Source organism: Lontra canadensis, unplaced genomic scaffold (assembly GCF_010015895.1).
Source record: "Lontra canadensis isolate GAN:19392208 unplaced genomic scaffold, GSC_riverotter_1.0 scaffold158, whole genome shotgun sequence".
Classification (NCBI taxonomy): domain Eukaryota; kingdom Metazoa; phylum Chordata; class Mammalia; order Carnivora; family Mustelidae; genus Lontra; species Lontra canadensis.
The window spans coordinates 1926222-1953008 of NW_022631152.1; the positions used below are offsets into that span (position 1 = coordinate 1926222).

The following is a 26787-nucleotide window of genomic DNA, read 5'->3' on the forward strand; positions in this document are numbered from 1 at the left end:
TGGATATGCAAATGCTTATTTATGCCCACTAGGTACAGTTGTGGTATAGACCAGTTTTCAAGAATTTACAACAAAATTAGAACCTAGAAGCCAAAAAGGGTGGAAGAGAATAAAGTAAAATGTAAATAATAGTTGGTTTTTATTGAGTAGTCAAGACAATAGATTTCTTCCCCTATTCTTCCTTTATATATTTTAAAATTTTCTACAGTGAACTATTTTTTAAATTGTCATACAGAGTCTTTCCTTCAGAAGTTCAGAGAAGGGAAAGATTACCATTAGTGGGAAACTGTTCAGAATGAGCTAGGACTTCAGTATTACACAGGTATTTTTGCTCTCCCTATAGCTCCAGTTGTCATAGAATTTGTATCATTCAGAAAATATTTTTAATACTCTAACAGTAAGAGTAATAATAGAGTAACGAGACTGGATAACTGTGAAGTACGTTATAAAGGAAGTCTTTAGTGCAGTCTGTATAAATTCCTCTTCATGCTTATGAAGTTAAGTGAGTTAATAACATGGGAAGTACCTAGTGCCAGATAGTAAGCACTTTATAAACAATAGCTACTATCATTTTTTCTATATATACAACATTAAAATGAGCTTGTTGGGTCAGGACATGGGCATCTGGGGCACCATTTGCCACAGGGTCCTCTATTGTGCACGGAGTGTTTTGAAATTCCCAATCCAGGCTTCGCCATGATTTTCAGTTCCGAAGTGTTGCCATTTATTCTGAAAGGGCAACACCCCGGTTTCTCCCAAGTCGGTACGGTATTCAAGATCTAATTTTTATAGCGTGGGTCAGGTGTAAGCCCTTGCATTTATTTTTCCCTCTGAAAGCTCTCAAGGTGGGTGATGATCTCATCTTTCATATAGTTGTACCTGAATGTTTGCCCCTTTTCCTGAGTGTGGCAACTCTGAAAAGTGTTCTTACCCATTATAAAGGAAGTACTTGCTCCATTTTGAGATGGGAGTGGGATGGGGAAGAAAGAAAATAACATTCTCAACTCACTTTTCACTGGAAAGCCTTGTTACTGTTTTGGGCACTTTCTCGATTTTGTGTAAGTTTTCTCTGTTCAGATGGTATTTACCTAGAGGATGATACATACGTTTTAGGGTAGGGCAAATTTTACATCTAGACTTGGCCACTTACTTACTAATGTTCAACTTTGGGAAAGTTTAGTCTCTCCCAAGCTCAGTTTCCTGGTCTGTAAATGAGTACATAGTAACTACTGTGAAGCATTGTTGTGAATTTTAAGTAATACATTGTAAAGCACCTGAATCCATTCTGGGCCCTTGATAATCTACATGGTAACATTATTATGTGTAATTTACCCACCCTCCCCAACACACACATGTAATTAGAACAATACTTGTATATTTAAATGCTGCTTTAAAAATATTAACAAAAATCATTGTAAACATACTTGTATTAACTATACAGTATGCTTCATTGAATGAAAGAGTAATTAGTACTTTGTTGCTGGGCATTTAGGTTATTTTTTTATTTTGCTTTTTAGTGGAAACCTTTTCAATATTCTTGGTAAACTATTTTCTTGAGCCACTTGTATCCAGAATGAACGAATTGAGAGATTGGAGAAAATGACCAAGATTGTAGCAACAGATTCGTGACTTTAGAATGCAGAACAATGAGCCTCCACAGAGGAGGTCTTTTTTCTGTACCTTACATATGTTTAATGATGTAAGGCTAAGTAGTCTGGTAAAAATCAGACAAGGTCAGGGACACCTGGGTGGCTCAGTCGGTTAAGTGGCTGCCTTCGGCTCAGGTCATGATCCCAGTGTCCTGGGATTGAGTCTCACATCGGGCTCCCAACTCAGCAGAGGAGCCTGCTTCTCCCTCTGCCTGCTGCTCTCCCTGCTTGTGCTCACTCACTCTTTATCTCTCTCTGACAAATAAATAAATAAAAATTTTTAAAAATCACACAAGGTCTAATCCAGGCAAAAGGGATCCCTTAAGAACCTAGTAAAAGATAATGCATGACATATGCTTACAGGGAAAATGAAGTCATGCATATGTTTTCTTTTCTGAAACACTTAAGTTGCCATTAATTTCCCTGCCCAGAGATTGTTGGAGTTTGTTGTAATGACAGCACATTCTCATTTCATGGCTAATGTTGATCAACTTCTTGAGATAACAGTGGTGATCTATATTTTCCTCCCCTTTGGCCACAATTCCTAGAATCCTAGGAAGAGATCCAGGGCTGAATGAAGCTATTAGTGAACTGTCAGCCAAATTGGCTTGCAACAGAGACCTGCAAACATCAAGAGAATAAGCCTTTGAATAAAAATTCAGTCCTGCATTGTCTTAGCAAAGATCAGGGAGGGAGACCAACAGAATGTCACTCGGCTTGTAGAGGTATTTCTTCACTGTGCTGTTGTGCTATACCATTCATTTAAATATCTAGTTAAGATTTGGCAGAGCTGTTGGAGGCGTGAAGGTGGAACCCACTGTCTGGACTGTGACCATCTTATTAAACACTCATGTAATTGTTCCTGTTCCAGCGAAGCGGGATTCTCTTGCCATCTGTTAAGTAGGCTCAATTAAATACATTGGGAGGGAAGGAGATGGCAGGTAGGGAGGAGTGGGTGAAGTGGGGACAGAGAAGGACTAAGGTGTAGCCCTTGAGGGGTGGGGGCCGGGGAGTAGTCTACACACCACAAACGCACATGTGTGTACACACAAACACACACGGCAGGATGTCATGTTTCCTTCTCTTGCAGTAGAGGTGGAGAGGGGGCTTGTAGTCAGTTGTTAACATGATTCTTTAATTTCTAACTTTGTGAGTTGAACCTCCTCTTTGGGGGAGGAGGAGGACGAAGGCAGTGCTTAGGGAAATGAAAGAGCAGAAATGAAAGAACAGAATATGGGATTAAATTGTGTTAGAAGTTAGAGTATCCAGGCTGGATGAAAGTCAGGTAAAGACAACTCCCCCCCCCCACCCCCCCGCCCCCGACACTTGCGGAAAATTCAGGTTAGTACAGTGCCACTGGATGGGAAGCTCAAGAATTGAGGAATGTTCCATACTTAGAATACGACGGAGCAATTAATACGTAGCCTCAGGGAAGGCTCAGGAGACCTTATCTGTGAGTTGCTAGGGGACTCTCCAGTTGGTGTAGTCCCAGTTTCATCTGGATTATAGATTAGATGTAACTTTGTCTTGGAGTATTTATAATAATCCAGATAATAGATTCTTTTCCTTTTTAATACAACATTTTTAAAAAGATTATTTATTTATTTGAGAGCTCACAAGCAGGCAGAGAGAGAGAGGGGGGAAACAAGCTCCCTGCTGAGCAGAGAGCCCAGTGCAGGGTCGATCCCAGAACCCTGAGATCATGACCTGGGCCAGAGGCAGAGGCTCAACCCACTGAGCCCCCCCAGGCACCCCATAAATAATTTTGAAAATACAGGAGCCATTTTACCAGGGTGTATTTTAAGAGACTGCCTAAAATGTATGTTTAGAAGTGAAGTATAACATACATAGAGAAAAGAACACAGAGGTGTCTGATGGATTCTCGTAGAAGTGAACAAAATCCTTGTAACTGGCCCCCAGATCAAGCAATGGAACGTTGTACCATCCTGGAAGCCGCCTCATGCCGTGTACTGTTCCTTCCTCTCACAAAGCATAACCACTCTCCTGACTTCTGGCCAGATAGAGGAGTTTTGCCCAGTTTTGAATTTGCTATAAATGAACTCTGTACACTTTGTATTTTAGTGTTTGTTTACTTTCACTCAGTGTTGTATGTTGGGCATCCTTGTGTGGATGCCTGTTGCAGTTGTGGGTTCATTCCCGTCCCTGGGCCTTTCATTGTGTGACACCGCCACGGTTTGTTCTGTTGCTGAGAGGCATTTGGATGATTTCCAGGTTGGGGCTCTTAGGAGTAACAGTGCTGCAGTGAACATTCTTATGCTTCTCTTTTGACAAATATATGAACACATTTCTGCTCAGTGTATTACCAAGATGGGAAATACGGGGTCATAGGATATGCACATAATTAAGTTTAGAAGATCCTGCTGGTTTTCCAGTGTGTGTGTATTAATGAGAGAAAGGTCATTTTTGTCCAGAGTACTCTGTTCTCATGAGCATAAAAATAAGATGTCTTGTTTTCTTTTGGTTGTGGAAGTAAATTCAACTGATAAAGAATTCAGTGAAATATTTCAGCTTGAAATAACTTAAAACTCCTCACCCATTTTAATGATCTTTTCACTGTACAATGAAACATATTTTTATTATAGTAGAGAATGCGAAAAAGCAATGGGTGGGGGTGGGCTGTTTCTTCGCCTTTACTTCTAGGGAATTATACACCATGGGAGTTCCTTCAGACTCCCTCCAGGTTGTGCTCAAATTTTAAGAGCTCAGATTTCTGGAATTCCTTTTGTTCTCCAGGGAATTGGGATAAGGGAAAGGGACAACTTGGAAATAGAGCGCAGAATGCCTGCCCCATACAGCCATACCCTAACCCTGGCCCTGTGAGTGAATCATCTAGGAGGCCTGGGCAATCTGACCTTTTGGGAATGCTCACCATTTTCCCATCTTAGGACTGACCACTTTTTTCATTTTCGTTGTCCAAGTCCTTCCAGCAACCAAGAAACTCTTTACACTGAGGTCACCAAGGTGTCGGCTAGGTATATCATTTGGAATGCCTGGCTCTCAAATTAAAAACACCCACCCTTGCTCCAGAATTCCGTATTCTGTATTCTGAATTCTCCTGTATTCTGATCCTTTCACAGCTTCACATAGCAGGAGAAAGTAATAATAATAATAATAATAAAGACCTTTTGTCTGGGACTCTGAATCACTCACACATTGGTTATATTCTATATTGACATTAGATACGTGTATTGTTTTGCCAGCACATTATATCTTGCTTAAAATGGTAGGAAAAAATCCCCAATAGGCCTTTTTATCTGTATGTAGGTGTTGGGATTCCTAGGTGATCCTGAACAAAACGGTGAATACATTTAATAGCTTTGCTAAAATCTATGCTTGTTTTTAACTCAAGACCTGGGTTCAGACCTCAGCAACTTGAATTTTTTTTTCTTTTTCTTTTTTTTTTTTTTTTTAACTGTAGCTTTCAGTCTGTAAAATTGGTTTCAGATCTATGCCCTGCCCGCCCCATAGGGTGGCTGTGGGGATCAAATGTGATCATTTATGAGAAATTGTAAACTATAAAAGTACTAAGCCTAAGCCTTTGAGAGCTGGGCTTAGCAGGCCCTGCATTTTAAGCTAGATGGTTACTGTCCATCTCCCTAGAGTGTAGTTAGAAACTCGCTCTCTACCTTGAGATCTTGTGCATACAGACAAACCTAACTTTTAACCTTGAACCAGACATGACTGGCTGACCTATTGAGTTGTGAGTTACTCGTCTAGATTCTACCAGCCCCTAATACCCTTCCCTGTTTGGGGAAGGTGAGGGGCAAAAATTGTTTGCTTTGGTGATAGCCCCAAACTATGACCCTTGCAGGTGATTTCGCTTTGTGGGGTGGTTAGAGGGCTGCAGAAAGTAGGTAGCCCGGCGCCTGGGTGGCTCAGTCATTAGGTGTCTGCCTTCGGCTCAAGTCATGATCCCAGGGGTTCCCTGCTCTGCAATAAGCATACTTCTCCCTTTCCCACTCCCTCAGCTTGTGTTCCCTCTCCCCCTGTGTCTGTGTCCAATAAATAAATAAAACATTTTTTTAAAAAAGTAGGTAGCCTGCAGAGTCAGTACTGTTTGTATCCAAAACTTTTAAAATTTTCTTTTATCCACCCCCATTTATTAAGTGCAGAGAATATAAAAATTCTTATAGGCCATAAAAAGGTCTGCATGAAAGAATGAGCAATCATTTTTTAATAATTGGTAAGATAATAGACGAATAATACAGGGATTGAAACACAGCCTTGTCAATACCTCCCAACATAGATTCTGTATTACTAGAGAGGAATTCACTTATTATTTTAACATCCCACCCCCAAGTGTGATAGTAAGTTTGGCCCTTGGTGGGTGTTGACTTGAGCAAGGTGGATCAGATGTGTTTCCCAGGGCTGTTTCGTGCATTATTCCATCAGGCACCTTCCAGGATAGACCAGATGTTGTATCAACTGGATGACGATTGTCAGAAATGCAATAAGAAATTGACCACACTTTTCAAGATCTGGAGACACTACATGAATCATGTTAATATTTAGTCCGTGTTCTCATGATACTGAGCAAGTTTTGAAGATCACATTGTATAAAAATATGGTCTGGGAAGCAGATGGGAGTGACCCAGGTTCCAAAAACGTTAAAATCTATTAAGCTAAGGTGTTCACCAGAAAACTGTGAGCTTCAAATTATAGGAATGGAGGTCGTACAGGTTGCTAATCCCTTTTTCAAAATGGGATCTGTTGGGGCACCTGGGTGGTTCAGTGGGTTAAGCCTCTGCCTTCGGCTCAGGTCATGATCTCAGGGTCCTGGGATCGAGCCCTGCATTGGCCTGTCTGCTCAGCAGGGAGCCTGCTCCCCCCACCCCCACCTGCCTCTCTGCCTACTTGTGATCTTTGTCTGCCAAATAAATATATAAAATCTAAAAAAAAAGGGGGGGGGATCTGTCTTAGGATTCAGAATCCTGGTGCCCCTAATAAAAACATACTGCCAGTGAGGTCTTGCACAGAACCCAATAATCAGATGCATTAAATAATATATCTGCATCAGAACTAATGAACATGCACATTAAGTGGTTTAATAAAGGCTAGAAGTACACATCAGTTGGAGTTAGGATTTACAGCCTAATAAATTCAGATCATGTCCTATTTTGGTCGCAAATGTCTTAGGTGAAATTTGGATTTTTAGAGCCTTTTGAATTTTGGAGAGAAAAGTAAGGGACAGTTGATCTTCATTATGTTTGGGTATTAGCTCCTAACAGAAGTGGGGGTTTTTTGTTGTTGTTGTTTTGTTTTTATTTTTTAATTTTTATTTTTTTCATTTTTTTTCTTAGATTTTATTTATTTGACAGAAACACAGTGAGAGAGGGAACACAAGCAGAGGGAGTGGCAGAGAGAGAAGCAGGCTTCCTGCTAAGCAGGGAGCCCGATGTGGGGCTCGATCCCAGGACCCTGGGATCATGACCTGAGGTGAAGGCAGAGGCTTAACAACTGAGCCACCCAGGTGCCCTGTTGTTTCGTTTTTAAATACGGGTCAGGCAGCTGTGTGGCAAATTCTCATGAGACAATAGAGTTAGGAGCATTGGGTCTGGAGTGGGTAGGTTCCAATCCTCGCCAAGTGATCCTGGGTAAGATCCTTAACTTCCCAGGGTAGTAGTTTTTCATCTTTGGAGCTGCAGTGATTTCCATATAAAGATGGACTAGGACATGTGCACAAAGGTATAGTATGTGCATGGCGTTAGCCTCTCAGCAAATCTGCTTGTTTTCTCTGCTGTGTGGTGGAGATAATAGTGCCTGTCACAAGGGTGTTTTAGGAGACATTTAAAAGAAAAACAAAACATGCTGAGAATAATGTCCGCCCATAGTAAGCATTCATTACACAGCAGCCAGTATCCTTGGCCTTAGCACTATTACTGGAAATATGGACTTTTCCTGTCAGAGTCTTTTTTTTTTTTTTAAGATTTATTTGAGGGGGGAGGGGCAAAGGGAGAGGGATCCCTTAAGCAGGCTCTGCTCTGAGTACACAGTCCAGCCAGAAGCAGGACTCGAGATCACGACCTGAGCTGAGTGGAAACCGAGAGTCAGCCCATTAACTGACTATGCCACCCAGGCACCCCTCAGCAGAGTCCTTTTTAGGAAGGAAAGGGAAAATTAGCATCTGTTGGATGAATGAGTGGTGTCTTGTAAAATTATGATAATTCATAATTAGAATTTTCCAGACTGTAATTCCATCCCATTCTGTCACAGTCCTTCCCCTCCTTCCCCCACCCTCTTCCCTTGCATCTTATCTTTCCCCTTTTGCCCAATACTTGGTAAACTTGGCGCTTGCCTTCCTCACCACAACCATGCAGGTGTGCTAGGCTATCCTGGAAGCTGTCCCAGATGCTGACAAGCCCTTGGCAGTGGGATAGAAAGGGAAAAGGGAAGTTTTGGCTGACATCTCCAGGTCTGACTCCTTACTCATCTGGAGAGTTCCAGTGGATCTTTAAAGTTTTAGGGTAAATGAGGGGGCCGCTGCTCTTTTTTTGTGTCTCTAACAGATACGTATCTTGGATCCTAGTTTCTTTAGTATGTTATATATTAATCTCTTGTGACTGCTCAGGAATGGGTAGGGTTTGGTAAAGTCATAAGTCTGCAGGGATGTTTTAAATGCAGGCAATGTATGGAGGGGGTAGTTACCAGCTAGGCGGAGAGCAGTGGAAGAATGTGTGTGCTTGTGTGTCATAGTTTGGACGAATGTCTTGGCACGGCTGTCCCATTTCCTGACATGTAAGAACTGGATCTTAAGGCTGCACATATTTTGCAAGCCCTATTATGTTACCCTCCCAAGGGAGTGCTTGGGTAATGAAGGTGATAGATAATATTGGGTAGGTACTGGTGGGACCAGGGACATGAGAGAATAAGGAAAGAATCCCTTTTAAAGACCTTTATTGCATTAGATTTTAGTGTCTGTAAACAATTACAGCATTCAGGGAGTGCAGGATTTAAATGAGAAACACAACTTTGTCAGATTATACCACTTGGATAAAATGGCATGGGCTCCGGAAATCTATAATTAAATGTAGTTTTGAAAATGAAAAATATGGTGGAACATCTGGTTTATTTCACTGCAGAAGTGCCTGGTATTTGCTTATATAAGTGTGCTTGACTTGTGGCTGATAGGTGGATTTCTCGGCGTAAAATAACAGTATTTTCATAACTTTTTTTTTCTGATTGCTTCCGTTGGTGTTGTAAACAAATGATTCACACACACAATCTTCATTGGAAAATGGCTGCTTGAGAAAATCTGACGTTTTTTCATTTTCTTTCTGTTCCAGCGGATATTCAACTCCTTTGTTTACACGGAAAAGATCTCAAATGGAGAAAGTGAAGTACAGCAGGTAAGAGGTTACTTAGTACTTGACCTTCTCTCTGTGCTGCGTTTGGATGCAGCTGTACGATCCTTCGCAGGCCGTCTCTACGTGAGGTTTCCTGCTGTTCTGTGTAGGGTTTCATCTGTGTCGTAGGCACAACAGCGACAACCTCAGACTTGAAGTTCTTGGAGGCTGTTGCGGTCATGGTTCTGTGGATATTTTTTGTTACTTGTGTTACACTTTGGAAGTATGATTTAATTCCTTTTTGTTGTTTTGAAAATTCCGGAACTGACCCCAATTTTAAAATACTAGAAATTATTTCATCGGATACTGGGAAGACATGCCCAGGCTTTGGAATCAGACCAACCCAGGTCAGATTCTTGGTTTTTTCACTTTTTCCGTGACCCCCAGTGAGCAAGTCAGCCTTTTGGATCTGTTGTTTCAGGGCCTTAAAGTAAGGTGAATACAGTATGTCCTTTATGAGATAGTGAGAGTTAAATGAAGTAATGTCAAGATGGTTGAGAACAAATGACATCCTTTGTGTGGAAGATTCTGGCATAGAAGCAGCTCAGTGGATATTGGTTTCTTTTGTTCTTTAATTTTTCTTTTCTCCTGTATTCTTCATTTGCTTGTTGGTCCTTCTATCTCCTTTCAGTACTGTGTGGGGTCAAAAAGTTCTGAGGCCAGATTCTATTTACTTTATTTATAGCTGCCTTTAAAATGGACTCCTTCCTAAATTGAAACATAGTGTTGGTGAACTTGGTCATAAATAATTGATCTGTGCTTAAAAAGAAGGGTGGTAAAGAGGATTCTGGGTTTTAATTTCAACTAATCCACCAACTTCATTACACTGTGTGATCGTCAACTGGTAACTTGAAGCAAGGTTGGAAACTTAAGTAAAAAACAGAACCAAGCTAAAAACCAGAGTGTAGCGGAGTGCTTCCACCGAATAAAAAGATAATAGTGGTAAAATACACAATAACTCCAATTCCCTGAGGTGCTGCCTTTACTTTATTCCTGGAAAACAGCTTGTCTTGATCTGAACTTCAGAAGTGCTACACAAGAGGGAAAAGCTTTCCAAGTGTCATTAGAGTGAAGTTATTGATGGGTAGTTATTTATTTATAATAAATTACTGTGGTTTAATTTTGAAGTTCAGCATTTCCTGTGTGTAGACCTTAAAATGTTTTATTGGTTTCTGGAGGTTAAATTTAAAGGATGTAAGCACTTACGTGTGTACTCTTCTTCTTAGCTTCAGATATTAAAAAAAAAAAAAAACTAATGACTTCACATTACAGTGAATATGATGCAGTTTGCTGTATCAAGTCTTTATCTTAATAATTCCTGTCTTATGTTTATTCCAGCAAACTGAGAAGTGCTTTTAAGGTCATGAAATTTAAAAGGGTTTTTATGGGAGGGAAGATTTCTACACAAAGTGTGTTGGAGGAAACTTTTTGGGAGACCAAAGGCCACTTGATAACATTTTAAAGAAACTGACCCAGGGAGATCAGCTTTGTTGCTCTCCTTGAAGTAACAGATACAAGTTCTTCTTCAGCTGTCTTCAGATGTGAAACTTGTTTTGTTTTCTCAGACTGATATCATTGCTTTATTTATCAAGATGTGCACACGTTTGGAAGCCTTTAATAATTTGTTAAAATTATAGCGACTGATTGCGGACATATGGAACATTGGTGCTTATCACATTGATTTTTTTTTCCTTGAAATAACCTTGAAGGAAAAATATCCTTATTACAGATAAGCAAACTGAAGCTTCAAGAGATAAAATAAGTTACCTGTAGTGTCATGACTGTTACGTTAGCTACTTTTCAAAAGAAGTTGGACACCAAGTTTATATGTGTATATGTATGTATGTATGTTTTTAAGAGTTGATTTTTAAAATTTGTATATTCAGTTCAAAACAGCAGCCTCTGCTAAGCTTTTTTTTTTTTTTTTTTGGTATCATTCAAATGAATTCTCACCCAGTTCTCCCCCCCGCCCCGCCCCATCTGATGGTCAAAAAATTCCCTTACATTGACCCAGAATGTACTTTGAATCTTCCTTCAATCTCTCCAGTCTGCCCTTTGGAAGAACCCTGAACAAATTGATCTTATGCCTCTTTTACATCCAGTATGTGGAGATAATTATCATGTCATCATTATTATAAGAACCCTCGTAACTGCTTATAAGATTCTTTTGATAAGTCAAAATAGGCTAGTTATTGAAGGTGGATTATTGACCCCTATACTCCATTTTAGCTCAGTCTTTAGTGGACCACTTTATGTTTTGGTATATTTTGTAGGATCTGCAATCCTGATTTGATTTTTCTGTCCATCATTCCTCCATTGGGGTAATGAGAACTAGAACCTCGTGGATTCTTACCCTCCCACCTTACTAATCAAATCTTATTGAGAGTTGGATCTGACTTGTGCATACTGTGTAAGTTGGCAGTAAATCTAGTGCCTTGTTAATATCTTCTGCTTAGGGGAGCAAAGTAATTAAAACTAATAAACATTTTGTGATTCTTGACTCTTACTACAAAACTCTCTATGATATAGACTTTGCTTTGCTTTTTCTAATTATTTCTTTTAAATTAACCTTCTGAGTGTGGCTCTAAATGCCTAACAATGTGTTTTAAATCTTTAATTAGTTCAGTATCTGTAGTTTTGCTGCCAAAAATCTGTGGCAACAGCCTCAGGAAATAAAATCCCGTGCATACATTCTTACGCGGGGTATTTCCCATAGACTCCGTTTTTTAAGACTTTGAGAAATGAAGTTGTATGAGCACATAAAGCCATTATATGAAATTGAACCAGAATCAAGAAAAATGAGTTTTTGATCCAGTGCCCCAAAGAGAGCCAAACATTGTCCATAAAACACAAAGCAATGAAGAAGAAACAAAAGGAGAAAGAGCCTCTTGGAGCACTTAATTGAATCACTAAAGAAGCCAGAGGCACCTTGGACATGTGTCAAGAGTTTGGTCTAACTTTTTCACAAATGCTCTAGTAATTATTTGGGTTAATCATTTATTTAATGAGATAGCAAATCTATTTTCATCATGCACTATTTCATAAATTATTGATGGCAGTGGCTGATTTTAGAAGACTTCAGAATTCTTTTGGAATAGGCCATTAGGGTAAGAGCAACATCTACGTGTGCAGTGTACCTGACCTTGGGCCAAAATACCTGACCTTGGGCCAAGTACTCCTTCTTTCTTAATCCTTTTTTTTTCTCTTCAGGATCCTATCCTTCAGCACGTAAACGTGCTGTTCTTCTGTCTTAAGCATAAACAAACCCTTGACCCTGCTTCCCTCTCCCATGTACTGCCCCATTTTTTTCTTTCCCTTTGAAGCACAAACCGTCACAAGGTATCCATACTCCTTTGGTCCAGTTCTCGCATTCTCTCCGAAACTTTCTTCAGCCCTACAAGTCCTACAAAACTGCTCTCTCCAAGGTCACCAGTGATGCCCACGTTGCTAAATCCAGGGTCCTCATTGTATTCGATTAACATCAGTATGAAGAAGTTTGATCCTTTCTGTTGTGTTGTGTTGATATACTTACCTGGCTTGGGCCTACAGGACCCACACTTGACTCCTTGCTGTTTTTTGGCATAATTCTGCATTTTAGGGCTTTGCACTGGTGCCGTTGAGACATTCGTCCCCAAGGACCTTCATCTGCTCCAAGTCTTTCCTCAGAAGTCACTTGCTGAAAGAGGTGACCAATGTATTTTAAAATGCAGCCCACCCTGCCTGCCAAAGTCCTGATTTTCCTTTACTTTGTTCTACTTCCTCCACCCCCCTCCCCCTTAGTACTTAACACTTTGTGATTCTAGGGTATTTGCTTTATAAAACTAGTTTGGAAACATTTCCTTGTCCTTGACTTTCGAAAACAGTATATAGCATTAGTGATATCCTTCCACTGATGTTTGGTTGAATATACCCAGAATGCCGTCTGGACTTGGAGCATGCTTTGTGGGCAGGTTTTTGATCCTCAGTTTCTTTAATAGCTATAGGTCTTTGGGTTTTGTGGGTGGGGTTGAGGGGGAGGTACAGTTTTTTTTTTCCTTAGATTTTCTGTCTTGTATCCATTTTAGTAAGAGGATTTTTTTCAAGAGATTTGTCCTTTTCATCTAAGTTGTCAAATTTATTGGCATAGAAGTGTTTATAATATTTTGTTATCCTTTTAATAACTGTAGGCTAAAAGAAGAACATAAAGAAAAATCAGTAAAACAAAATATTGGTTCTTTGGGGGGGAAAAATACCTTGAATGGATAAATTAGACTGACAGAGAATGAGAGAGAACAAATGGCAAAGTAAATTGGTGGTGATGACCAAGCTTTTATAACTTGGCCTCATTAATTTTCTCCACTTTCTGTTTCACAGATTTAAGCTCTTTTTTTATTTCTTTCCTTGTGTTATAGGTTAGGTTTGGTCTTCTGCTTCTTAAATTGGAATTTTAGGTCATTGATTTTTTTTTTTTTTAACACCTTTCTGTTTTTCAAATAGAGTCATTTAACACTATAAACTGTCCTCTACGCACTGCTTTTATCATCCCACAAAGTTTGAGATCATGGTTTTCTTATAGTTCAATTTTTGAAATATTTTCTAATTTCTTTTTTGACCCAAGGATTACTTTATAGTGTGTGTAGTCTGATTTCCAAAACATTTGGGGCTTTCTTAGCTATTGTTACTAACTTCTAATTTAATTTCACTGTGGTCAGGGAACATATTGTATGATTTCAGTCTTTTTTAATTTGTTGAAACTTGGGTTTTATGGCCCTGCATATGATTTACTTTGGTGAATATACCATGTAAACTTGAATGTGTATTCTGTAGTTGCTGACTGTTAGTTTCTTCATATACCCATTAGATTAAGCAAGTTGATAATTCAGATTATTTGTTTGGGGGCTGATTTTTATTTTGTCTAATTCTGTCATTGCTAAGAGGATTGTTAATATCTGTATTGTTGGAGTTGCGCATTTTTTCCTTTAATTCTGCTCATTTTTGTCTCCTATAGTTTGAGGTTTCATTATTGGGCTGGTATGCATTTAAAATTGTTTGGTCTTTCTGAGGAGTTGTTTTCCACATTATATAATGTTCTTTATGTCTAGTTACAGTGGTCTTTTCTTGAAGTTTAAGCTGATACTAATATTGCCACTCCAGCCTTTCTATGCTTACTGTTTGCACTAGGTCTTTTTATAAGCATTTACTTTCTGTGTCTCCCTTGGTAACAGTGTATCTTTTGTAGACCAAATAGAGTTGAGGCTTTTTTAACTAACAGTTTTGGTCTTTTAATTGGGAGTATTTACTTTGATTGTTGGATTTGGGTCAACTATTTTCATTTTCCCCTCTTTTAGTTCCTCCCCCACCACCTCCTTTTGAATTTTTGTTTGTTTGTTTGTTTTGAATTTCATATTAATCTGTCTTAGCTTTTTAAACCTGTATTTCTCTGCTTATTTTTAGGTTTGTGCTCTACACACGCTCTACAGTATATACCCTTAGCTTATTACAGTCTATTTGGAGCTTAATATTCTATCACTTCACAGAAAATCTAGAACCCTCATAACCTTGTAGGTCCATTTCCCACTACTGTCCTTCATGCTAGAGTTCTACCTATTGTAAACTGCGCAAGAGAATATTAAACTTTCCTTTAAATTGTCCTATGAATTCAGTAAATTAATTAAAAGAAAAATGAATGTTGGATACTTACCATTCCCAATAAGCTTCATTTTTTCCCTGAAGATAATCAACTGATAGTTTAAAAACCTCTTTAAAGATTTTTTGGTGACAGAGTCTCTTTCTCATTATTCTTGTGCTCAGAAAATATCTCTATTTGCCTTTACTCTTAAGATATTTTTGCTTGAGACTGAATTCTAGACTGATTTTTTTTTTTTAAAATCTTTAAAGCATAAATGATGTTCCACTGTGTAGTGGAGTTCACTTCTGATGAGAAAGCCATAAAAGTTGTCAGTGTCTATAATATCATTGCCCACCCACACTCCCTGGATTCTGTCACAGTTTTTCCCTCTATCTTTGGTTTTCAGCAATTTGACTATAATTGTCTAGACATATCAGTCTTTATATTTATCCTCCCTGGTGTGTGTTGAGCTTTCTGAATCTATAAATATTTGGTCTTCATCAGATTTGGGGGCTTTTTGATCATTACCTGCTCAGGTATTTTTTTGCCTTGTTCTCTTTTCTCCTGCTGGGACTTTGATTCCATATATGCTACATCTTTTGATATTTTATAAGTTCCTGAGATAATGCCACCGCCTCCTTTTAAAAATTATTTTCCCCTCTGACCTCCCGATTAGATCATTTTTGTTGATCTGTCTTTAAGTTTACTCCTAATATCTCAACCTGCTGTTGAACTCCACAGATAGACTTTTTAAAACTTCAGTATCCTATTTTTAAACTCCAGGATTTCCATTTGTTTCTTTCTCTAGAGGATTTTTCTAAGATTTTCTTTTCAGTTATCGCAAGCATGTTTTCCTTTGTATCCTTGAGCATAGTTATGATAGCGGCTTTAGAATCCTGTGTATGGGTTCTGTCATCTGCATATATTTGAACTTGATTTTTGTTGATTCTTTACTCTCAAAAATTGGTCACACTTTGGCTTTTATTCTTCTGTCAAAAAATAGGGATTGTACTCTGGAGACTGAAAAGCTTTTGGTTCTATTATATTCCTGTGAGGAGAATTGATTGTTGTAGCAGGCATTTAGGCTGATAGGATGCAAACTGCTAGTTTGCTTCCCCTTCCTTCCTTCCTTCCTTCCTTCCTTCTTTCCTTCCTTCCTTAGATTTATTTAATTAGTTAGAGAGAGAGACCTACAGTGAGAGAGGGAACACAAGCAGGGGGAGTGGGAGAGGAAGAAGCAGGCTTCCCGCTGAGCAGGGAACCTGATGTGGGGCTCAATCCCAGGACCCTGGAATCATGACCTGAGCTGAAGGCAAATGTTTAATGACTGAGCCACCCAGGTGCCCCTGCTAGTCTGTTTCTTGTGTTTCAAAACACTCTAGCATTTAAAATACATTCTGGTAGAAGTCTGTAGTTTTTCCTCAATTATTTTTGTGAATTATTACTTGATACTGACGCTGCTTCCTGCAAGATTTAAAATTTGATGTTTTATTTCACCAATACCATTCATTGGAGTACAGTAAAGGAGAAGCATATTGGTTTTATATGAACCTAATGCTTGCTAATACTCCAAATTATTCCTGTACCTATATAAATTCAAGTCCCCAGTCACGAGGAATTTGGACCAGGTCAAAGCAGTGGATTAGAATCCATCTAAAAAGAAGTATCTAGATCATGCATGAAATTCCATCCCTTTAATCATAGAAGAAAAACACTTCGTAACAGAACAAACACAAAATAGTTATTTCTTCAAAGATATTATGAATAGAGGTAGTCAGTCTTAAAGAGATGATACTTTATATGCTAAAATGTAAGTAATCGGTTCTATGTTGAGTGGTGTTTCAGAATTTAGAGTTGGGACCTCTGAGACCATGGGTATAAGGCCGGAAAGGTTAGGAAACTACTCCTTGGGACAGGGGTTGCTTTCGAAGGAGAACTAAAGAGCCTCTTTTGATATGGAAAACTTGAGCTCCAAGCAGTTTCTATCATTTACATCTATTTGATTTTTGGCATGATACTTAACCTTTCAGTGTCTGCATCCATTTTATTTATAAAATGGGTGTGACGGTCTGTGTTGCAAGATTGCTCCAGAAGTTACATGGCAGGCACAGACTAGACATTTTTGTATTTTGTGTTCTGCTTTCAGAATACAATAGAGTGGTAGAGAATGCATGTAAGAGTAGAGGAGTGAGAAGATTGCCATTCTTAGTGTGTTATTTAATCCTTGTAGGTAAGGCCTATAAGAAGAGAGCTATAGATTTTAGAGAATTTCCAGGAGAGAACAATCACAGAAGGACCCTGGAAGGGACTAGTCGGAGCTTTAAGTAGAAGCTATGCTAGTTGAGAAATGAGAGACTAGACATGGGATTTGTGTCAGCTTTGCATGTCTATTACTTCTGTATTTCCACTACCAGAAACTCTTCACTGTAGGAAAACCTGGTTCTGTTGTTGAGGTGTGCACTGCACCACAGGGAGAAAGGGACAATGGTAGACAAGAGGAGGCGTGGAAGCGCTGAGCACTTGGGAATCATGTCTTTTAATCCTGGCTCCCTGTGCCCAGTACTGGGTAGGCATTTAGTGACTATTTGTTGAAAAAAGTATCTAGAGATACTCTGCACCTCAATACTCATATTTCCAGAATCTGGATTTATTTTGGGTTGCCCTGCCAAGCATAACCTAGTGTGGTAGTAGCCTGAAGGCTCTCATTTTGTTTATAATTACCTAGTTAAGTATGTTCAAGGCTCAGACTTGTCCAGAGTAGAGGAATCCTGGAGGTGGTGTAGATGGATTCCATTCTTTGCCTCTAACTTTTCCTCCACCTGTCCCCGGGGGATTTATTTAAGCTGAGCCCTGGTTTAGTTCACCCACTTACCGAAATCTACACGTGGCTCTGTGTTTATTGTAAGTGTTCATGAAATTTTTGTTGAATGAGTGAACAAAAGACACTGAATTTGTAGGAAGGTAAAAGAAATGTTGAAAGCTAGTAAAGCCACCCAGATGGAGAATTTGTAATGAATCAGCCAAAGCTCAGAGCAAACAGATGATTGTTCCCTCAAATCAGAGTCCTGGCAAATTGAGCTCGTTGTTTAGGTTTCCTTGATTGGAAATGAATCTAAGTCTGTTTCAGGTCTTACTGTTCTTGGTCTGACTTTCCAAAAGAGAAATTCATTTTTATCTTAGAAACCCTTTTCCTGGCCTACTTATGCCTTGTTCCATAAGATGGGATGGTGGTCTCTCATTTTGGAAAAATAGTATAAAAGAGAATGTGATAGTTGTAATATTTATGTGGCTCTTTATTTTTTAGTGTATCCATGTATATTTTCTCATTTTATCCTCTTAATGACATCATAAAAAGTGCAGGTGTCCTTATCCCATTTTCCATATGAGAAAACTGTGTCAGAGTGATCATTATAAATGGTAAAGTGGCAAAGACAGAATTTTCCCCGTTTTGTGTTTTCTTCATTGTATTGGTTGTGATAATGATTGGCATTATTTATTGACTATATATGATTAAGTACTGTCATTAAATCTTATATGGCCTGTGTCATTAAATCTTAAATGATTCTACCCCCCCCCCTTTACATCCTTCAGACTTGCCTCAGTGTCCCTTCTCAGTAAGGCCCTCCTGGGCCACTCATTTATAAAAAATCTTAGTAATTGCTCCCCTCTTTACTCCTTACCCCGATACCTGTTTTATTTATCTCCTTATAATTTATCACCACAGGTGTATATATGCATTTATTTTTGTTTGTTTAATATATTTCCTTTGGGTGGTTGTTGAATATCTTTCCTAGTAGAACCTGAGCTCTATGAGGGTAGAACTAATTCATTCCTTGATGTGCCCTCAGTACCATGAAGAAGTCTCTACATGTAGTATATGGTAGGTACTCAGTAAATATTTGCATGAATTCATAATCCCCAGAACCGGCTCTATAAGGTTTACTGACAAAGGAAAATTATGCACAGGGAAATAAGTATCTTGTCCAGGCTCACCTAAAAGGTCAGAGAACTGGGTCGAGTTTAGGTGAATTTAGATGCAGTGCCTCCATGACTATTTCCAAATTTTGGTTTCCTAAGGTATGAGGGAGGTATAGCAGAGGCTGTTGTAGAATGTAAGGATGAAGTTCTCGCTTTTTTCTCTCCCTTTCTTCCTCTAACAGTTCGCCTTGTTTAATATATTAGAGTTTATCATGGTTTTGCTTTTTTGACGTGGTCACTTTACAGAAGAGCTACAATTACAGTACCTCATTCTGCTTTTCAAAAAAAAAAATTATGCAAGATTGAATTTGGATTTGCTTTAAAAGAAATGCAAAAATATTGTGATGAGGAAGTACTCCTTAAAGTAGGGGAAAGGGAGAGGCAAGAAAATATTAAATGTTCTGGGGCACCTGAGTGGCTTAGTGGGTTAATAAGCCTTTGCCTTCGGCTCAGGTCATGATCTCAGAGTCCTGGGATTGGGCCCTGCATCGGGCTCTCTGGGGGGGGGGGGGGGGGGGGGGAAGCCACTTCCCCTCCTCTCTGCCTGCTTGTAATCTCTCTCTCTCTCTCTCTCTGTCAAATAAATAAATAAAACCTAAAAAAAAAAATATTAGATGTTCTTACAGCAGAAAGAAAACTTGTGGTAGGTCCTCTAGAGGTAGGTCCTCTAAAAATAAAGTTCTTAGTGCAGGGACCATGTCAGAATAATGCTGTAGTGCTTTCTAGATCCTGGGATGGAATGGATAAACTAGAATATGATCTCTTAGAAGGGAGATTCTGAGCATACCCCTGGTAAGGGGTTGGCAGTTGATGAGTTCAGCAAACATTTGTTGAGGACTTACCATATACTTGGCATTGTAGGAAGAGAAACAAAGAGCTCATCCCAAGGACATAGTTAAGTCACAGGAGACATGTGTTCATATATTTGGTATATCTTGCTAATCTCTTGCAGGTGGATGCCCTAATGGACGGAAATGCCCTCTTGAGCAAATACTGACTGCATTTATGAGACCAAACAGTGGTCCGAGTAGATTATCAATCCCCTCTAGTGTGGCGGTACTTTCAGTGCAAATTACGTATTTTTTTCTAGAATTCTAATAATTGGGGGATGGTTGCGAGAACTGTTATGTACCTAGACATTGTTGCATTTGGGCAAAGATTATTTACTTGACATGCGAGTTTGTGTTCTTTTAACAAATGCTGCTTAATGTGAATTATCTCATTGAATTTATACCACAAACCTGAGATACAGATACAGTTCCTCTTCCCGTTTTCGATTTGAGGAAATGGGGACTCAGCTATTAAGTAATTCCCCAAAATGATTCTTGAATTAGATGATATGACCAAGACTTTATTCAGTGTGGTCTGATGTTGCTTTTTATACTTTGTCCACTGCCGGTTTTCTATAGGTCTCCAATTTTTTTAAAAAGGAATGTGTGGTTTATTCTTTCCTGAGAGTATTACACATCAACCAAAGTAAGAAAGGAATATGTCTAAACATTTTAAGTACTATGATAAATACTTAGCTGCTAAACAGGGAAAAGACTGACTTCAAATGCTCAGTTGACACGGGTAAAAACACTGAATGGGGTGCCTTCTGGACTGTTAGTGACAAGCCTTTTAACTCTAATAAATCACAAAGATGTAACTTGAGCCTTATGAGGAAGAGCATTATATTACTAATGGATCTTCCTGTAGGAACAGAAACAATATATAAAAGTAAATGAAGTCCTTGACTCCTTTTTTCTTTTTCACAATTCATCATTATTCCTTTATGAACATAATCCTGGGACAGTTATTATGTGTGCCATTATGGAATTTCTATGGGCTTTTGGCTTTTTTTGTTGTTGTCCTTTGTAAATGAGTACCCCCAGATGAGAATTTCTAGCTAATGGAGTAAGTGAAAGACTGCAGCTGTTGGGTTAGTACTCAGGGTTAAAGTCTAACAGAGTGCTCTTCCTTTCTGTGGCACGAGTAGCACTTAGTGGACTCTTTGGCATCCCTAGTGAGGAGCTGTTGTTAGTAGTTTTCCTGGAGAATGTAGCAAACCTTTTTGGGGGGATGGGGGGCACTATCTCTTACAACTCCTGGGTTCTCTCCCAGTATGAAGCTCTGACAATAATCTGAGATACTGAATATTGTCATTATTACCGATTAATGATCTGGAACTGCTCAACCAGCTTCTTGGTGGTGGGGGGAGGAAGGGGAAGTAAGATGGCTACCTATCTCACTATTTAATAAGCAGCGGTTTGGAATTTGAACTATTTATCTTGTTTATATTTTAAGGAAAAGGTATATGCAGCATATGTTCCATATGCTTGTTTATATTTGGAAGTTAAAATATGGTTGTATGCATGCATGAAAGATTTAATTCCTATCCCAGAGGCTGGCTGATTTGAGGCATATGTGTATTGTATGTTAGCCAATGTATGTGCCTTGTGTCGAGATAAGTAGAGATAATTCTCACACACACACCCCTCTCCTGTGTACTCACACATTTTATATAATGTACTTCCTTCGAACACATGAAGATGCAGTACCTACTGTTTACAGATAGGAATTCTGTGCACATATTTACAGTACTTAAAACCCAATGTTGATGTTTGCATTTGTATATGTACTCCTGTCCTGGTGATAGAAAATGGAAATCTTTACCTCCCACGAGTACCACGCCCTAACATTTAATACTTATAAATTCTATTTACAGGTTTGTTTTTTGTTGTTGTTTTGGCAAAACCCAGAATAGTCCTTTTCCCTGATCCCTTGATTCCCACATGTTGTGTTTCTACTCTTTGAGATGGAGCACATGAAGGGGGACGGGTGCTGTTTCTCCAGCAGCAAAGGCAGGGAGAAGGAAGTGTTGCAGGCAGGCACCTCAAAGGCAGGGTGGGGAAAGAAATGTAAGCTCCCTGCACCTGCCTGCCCCCGCCTCCCCCACCCCCACCCCACCACATCACGGCCTTCCCGCCTGTCTCCCTGCTCCAGCTTTTCACGCAACCCTGCAGTCCATATGTGTGCAGATGCCTTCTTTCAGGAGAGCCTGGGCTTCCTGCTTAAACTGCATTTAACTAGAAGGGAATGGACCGAGTGTAAGTCTTCATTCTATAAGCCAGGAAGACTTCATCATGAGAAATGAACATTCCACTAAAAATGGAAACAGTTAAGCCCATTATATACACGTTTCCAGTATCTCTCAATTGGATAGGGCTCAGAAATGCTGGGGAGGAGGTAGCAGCCAAGATTTCTCCAAATCCACAATTTGGAGAGTTGGAGATCTCAAGAATTGGAGATCCAGATCTCCAAATTGCTACTCCTACAGAAACATACCCTCCGATCCATCTGACCTGGCGGAATGCTTACTCGGAAACTAAACTCAGAGTGGATTGGAAAAGCTGGTGAGACTCTTAAGAGCAGAAACCACCTCATCCCTAATCCATTCTTTGACACAATAGGAAATACTGAGGTAATGATGTGAAGGAATTAATTGCTGCTAATATCAAGAGCCTCTGAATTAGCCAAACCCTTTGAAAATCTGGACGGATGAAGTTACACATTGATAACAATGGGCTCCTAGCAGGGGCTACAGAGTTGTTTTAATGTTAGAAGACTGGGGAGGTCAGGATCATGCGAAAATAGCTGTTCGTGGGCATTTTCACTGGTAGTTACTTAAGCAGTTCTCAGTCCTTCTGTGTGCTGCAAAGTGCATGCTGGTTCTTCTGCAAACCTATGGAGAAGTGTCACTGTCCCATCTCCTGAGCCCCGTGTCAGGCACCCCCCTACCGTGGAAGGTGTTAGCAGTGAATCCCACGCAAGCAAACAGCCCTCGCAGAGCAGGCATGCCCCAGGTCTTCTGTTTGCAATCCTCCCTGTCATCAGATAGGGGATGAGAAGACCTTCCCAAATCCAACTGTGAGCTAGAGTATGATATCAGATGCAGCTTGGCAAGAGAACAGACAGAATAGTTCAGAGAAGGATAGAATAAAATTGTTGTGGTTGAGGCAAATATCCTCATTCCTCTGGTTTGGAACCCACATGGGAAACATTACTTTTTTGTTGTTTCTAGCAAGTCTTAGTAGCCTTTCCCCCCAGCATCCAGGATTTGCACCTCATCCCAGTGGTCTGTGTGGGAGTTGTGGTTGTTTCCTAATTGCAACAACAACAATGATGCCGACAGCCACCACCTTGTACCTCTGTATCAGTATTTAGAGCTCTATACCTACATTGTAGAGGCCGGTAGGTCTCAGAGGCTGTTTTGCCACTACTCCCGTCTCTTGAAACTAAAGCTAAGAAGTACCTTTTCTCTGTCTTTTGAGATAAATATATTATAAGCTGGCTTCCCTGCTGGAAGGTGGGAGCAGGAGAGAGTGCTCTTTCCTGAGGTTGTTCTGCCATACTCTAGACTCAGATGATTATGGATTTTCCAGTCCAGTCTTTAACAGCTTATAAGATGCTTTCTCTTGGGCACCTGGTTGGCTCAGTCGGTTATGCATCTGCCTTCAGCTCAGGTCATGATCTCTAGATCCTGGGATCGAGTCCCGCATGGGCTCCTTGCTCAGTGGGGAGTCTGCCTCCCTGTCTGCGCACCCCCCCTTCTGAATTAACTAAATAAAATCTTTTTTTTTTTTTAATGCTTTCTCTTGCACTGGCTTTTTCTCCCTTCTATTTTATTTATTTATTTATTTATTTTAAAAAAGATTTTATTTATTTATTTGACAGACAGAGATCACAAGTGGGCAGAGGGGCAGGCAGAGAGAGAGGAGGAAGCAGGCTCCCCCCGCCCCCCCAAAGAGAGAGCCCGATGCAGGGCTCGATTCCAGTACCCTGGGATCATGACCCGAGCTGAAAGTAGAGGCTTTAACCCACTGAACCACCCAGGTGCCCCTCCCCCTTCCATTTTAAAGGAAATCTGTGTTGTGGGAGTTTGTTACTCCAAATATGAAATAACCTGTGCATTGGGCTCTGTCTTGTGCTGACTTACCTTCTTATAATGGAGGACTAGGAGAGATCTCCTACTTGCTGTACTGAGCTCTGCTGTCATTAGAACTGTGTATTAATGAAGTCCTAAAATGGCATGTTATAGTCCATTGTAAAGATAAGTTAATATTCAAAAAGAGGAAATGGAAACATTTTTCCCCCCATGATGTCTCAAGATTGTCTTCCCAAGAAATGGACTTACTAAGTTCTTGCCAGATCAAGGGTAAGGAAGTGTCTGGTAGAAGATTTTTGTTTCCTCACCAGTATCCTCTTTCCACTTGATTGCTGAACTAACGGACACTTGCTAACAAGTGGTTGATCGATCTGCTCTCAAAGGGGCTGTGGAAAAACCTTAAAACACTGGTCAGTTGGCCTCTAACTGGAGGTTAGCTCAGGTTTTGACTTTGATTTATACAGGAGAGACTTCCTGAGTCCTTGGCCCAGGTTGCAGGGTTGGCTGGAGATGAGCCACTGTTTGCATTGGTTGTGAGGACAATTGCAAGGTCTCAGAGCCCTCCCGGCTGATCCCCAGTTTCTCTAGTGGCCCTGGCTTCCTGTTACTTGGAATGCTTCTAAAGTTACACCTGGTGTTAAGTTATGCACAGATATTTATACTCTAAATATGGGCTTTGCAAACTAAGAGTAAAGGGCCGAGGTTTCTTTCCTTTTCCATGATTGCATCCTTCATAGATCACCGGAGAGTTCCTAAATTCACAAACCCAAGATACGTCTCCCCTTCTCCTCCCTGATTAATACCCTGTGGAAACTTACCTCTAAACGTTGTGAATTAAATGGTAAATAGAGGTTGGTCTCTATGTTGTGACTCCTTCTTCTCCCCCCAACCCGCATTTCCCAGCCTCTTGATTCTTCCTAAGGTCAAGACTACGCTGAACTTGTTCCTCCTGAAGGAGCAGGCTTTGAAGGCCAGAGGACTTGCTTATTTTGGTTTAAAGGAACCTCCCGCTCAGGGGCTCCTGTTACAGAATGAAGTGAGAAAAAGTGGGTTGAAGCCTGCCCTTCCCATTATTTCTTTTGTTATGATCTGGTTGTTAAGGGGAGAGTGGGGTGAAAAATAGGGCAAGAGCCTATCGAGCCCTTAAGTTGATAACCTTGGCTTTCAGGAGGCTTGGGTGTGTGTTGCCATGACTCTCCTGAAATACCTAACACAGACGGCTGGCTACCCAAAGCAAACTCCGTTATGACCTTAAAAGCAAACCTGCATTTTGCTTAGAGAGAAGCTGCTGTGCTCTACGGTTTCCCAGAGCTCAGACTCCTCTGGTTCTCTGGCATGTCAGCACTTGCCTTCTGTTTTTTCCATTGCACTCCTCCCGGGCTCGGCCCCCCGGAGCCCTTCCTCTCATAGGAGCAGGGTATGTGACCCTGGAGCCCCGACAGCCTTGCCCATCAATCTTCCTGGTCCACCTGCAGTTTGTCTGTCAGCAGCTGCCCCGCTTCTCCACTGGATGTGCTATTCCCACACATCCGTCAGACAACCCTGAAGCCTCTGGACCATTGGAAAGTCAGACTGGCCCTGTTCCATCTGTACGTCTTCATCTGTCTCGTGCTGTATCCTCGCCGGCTGCCATGCCCGGGCTCTGCTCCGAATGACAACGTGAAGCCCATACTCTAATGGTCAATGAGCAACCCCCTCCCAGCCGTGGCCACGAGCCATAAGGATCCCTTCTCAGACTGGTGTTGTGTTTCTGGGCAAGACTTACTCCAGAGCTGCTGATACTACCCAGGAGACAGGTCAAGATAGGAAACTAGACAGGCCCAGAGTTTGATTGGCTTGAACCAGATAGGAGCAGTAGTCCTAGGTTGTCTGCCCTGTCCTAGATCCAGAAGCACATTTTTCTAGTATTGCAAATAACGGTGTCTGAGGGCAAATGAATACCACGGTGACCACTTTTAAGTCCTTTCTAGATGCTAGGCACTACGTTAAACAAGAATGCATAGTATAGTGTTCAAGAGCATGGGTTTGATCTAATTATTAGTGGTGTGACCTTGGGCAAATCTATCAGAACCATCTATTAAAAGTAGCATACAGCAATTACCGAGAGCTGTTTGGGGACTTAAAAGGCCTGACGTATAATTGCACTTTCAAAGTGCCCGGCACATGGCCAGCAATCGATAAATGCTGATTGTTAAGCTGCTGATTTGTCGGGGGAAACAGGATCCTTAAATAGGAAAAATGGACAATACGAACCGGGATAGGAGGGGTCCAGTTGGCGAGATCAAGGGGATTTTGGAAAAGAAAGGTCTGAGGTGAATTCAAAGAGGCAGAAATTGGGCTGGGCCTGAAGGAATGAGTAGAGCACAGTTGGATCAGGGAGAGGTGTAGTGTCCTGTCTCCCCCCACCCCCACCCCCGCCACCCCACTGTGATTTTGGAGTTTGTAGCACAGAGAAGATGGACCTGGGGATTAGAAGAAATGGTCTCCACTTCCTACACTCACTTGGCTTGACTGTGGGCACACCCCTGAGCCTAGATTTCTTGACTGTTGGGACAGGACAGGGAAGGCCTGCTCTGCCCAGCTCCCAGGGCTGTTGGAAGGCATACGTTGCCATGAGTCCTGTGAAAATGCCTTGAAAATGGCAAAAGACAAGAATAAAGTCCTCGTTAGATCCCGAAGCTCAGAAAGAGAAGATCCCAGACGAATTCTGAGTTATCTCAGACTGTAACTACATAACCTACAGGACACGGGGCTTTCAAAGAGGTACGGACAGCTCTGGCAGGGCCTGGCCCCGTGTTCACGCAGTCGCCGAGAATATGTTCAGATTTCTCCATTCCAAGTGCCTGTGTCAGTATATAAAGTCCTCCAAATAATAACAACCACAGTAATAGTAACAGCAGCAGTAAAACCACGGTCAGCCCCATTTACTTGGCACTTACAGTGTCACTCTGCTGAATACATCCTGGACCTTCTCCCCTTTAGCTCTCAAACAACAGCATGAAACACCTGTTATTATTCCCAGCGTAGCGGTAATTAAGTTGAGGCTTAGAGAAATAATTTGCCTAGTTTCCTTTAGGTACTAAATGACAGAGCTGGATTTAACTCAAATTTATTTGACTCCAAAGCTTAAACCCTTTGTGCCATTTTGTTCTTAATCTAAGGGGGAAAATAAAAAAGAAAAAAAAAAAACCTCCCTCCCTCCCCTGCCAACCCTGTGCCAGGTTTCATACAGAGGATTAAGCATAAGGATGACTTAAATAA

General features: G+C 40.6%; 1 protein-coding gene across 1 annotated transcript in view; it reads left to right on the forward strand.

The window, feature by feature from the left end:
• CACHD1 (cache domain containing 1) overlaps window positions 1-26787 on the forward strand; it is a 200322-nt gene that overhangs the window by 72734 nt on the left and 100801 nt on the right. The window contains exon 2 of the mRNA XM_032844869.1: window positions 8954-9016. Within this exon, the coding sequence (XP_032700760.1) occupies window positions 8954-9016 (63 nt within the window). The remainder of the gene's footprint in view (window positions 1-8953; window positions 9017-26787) is intronic.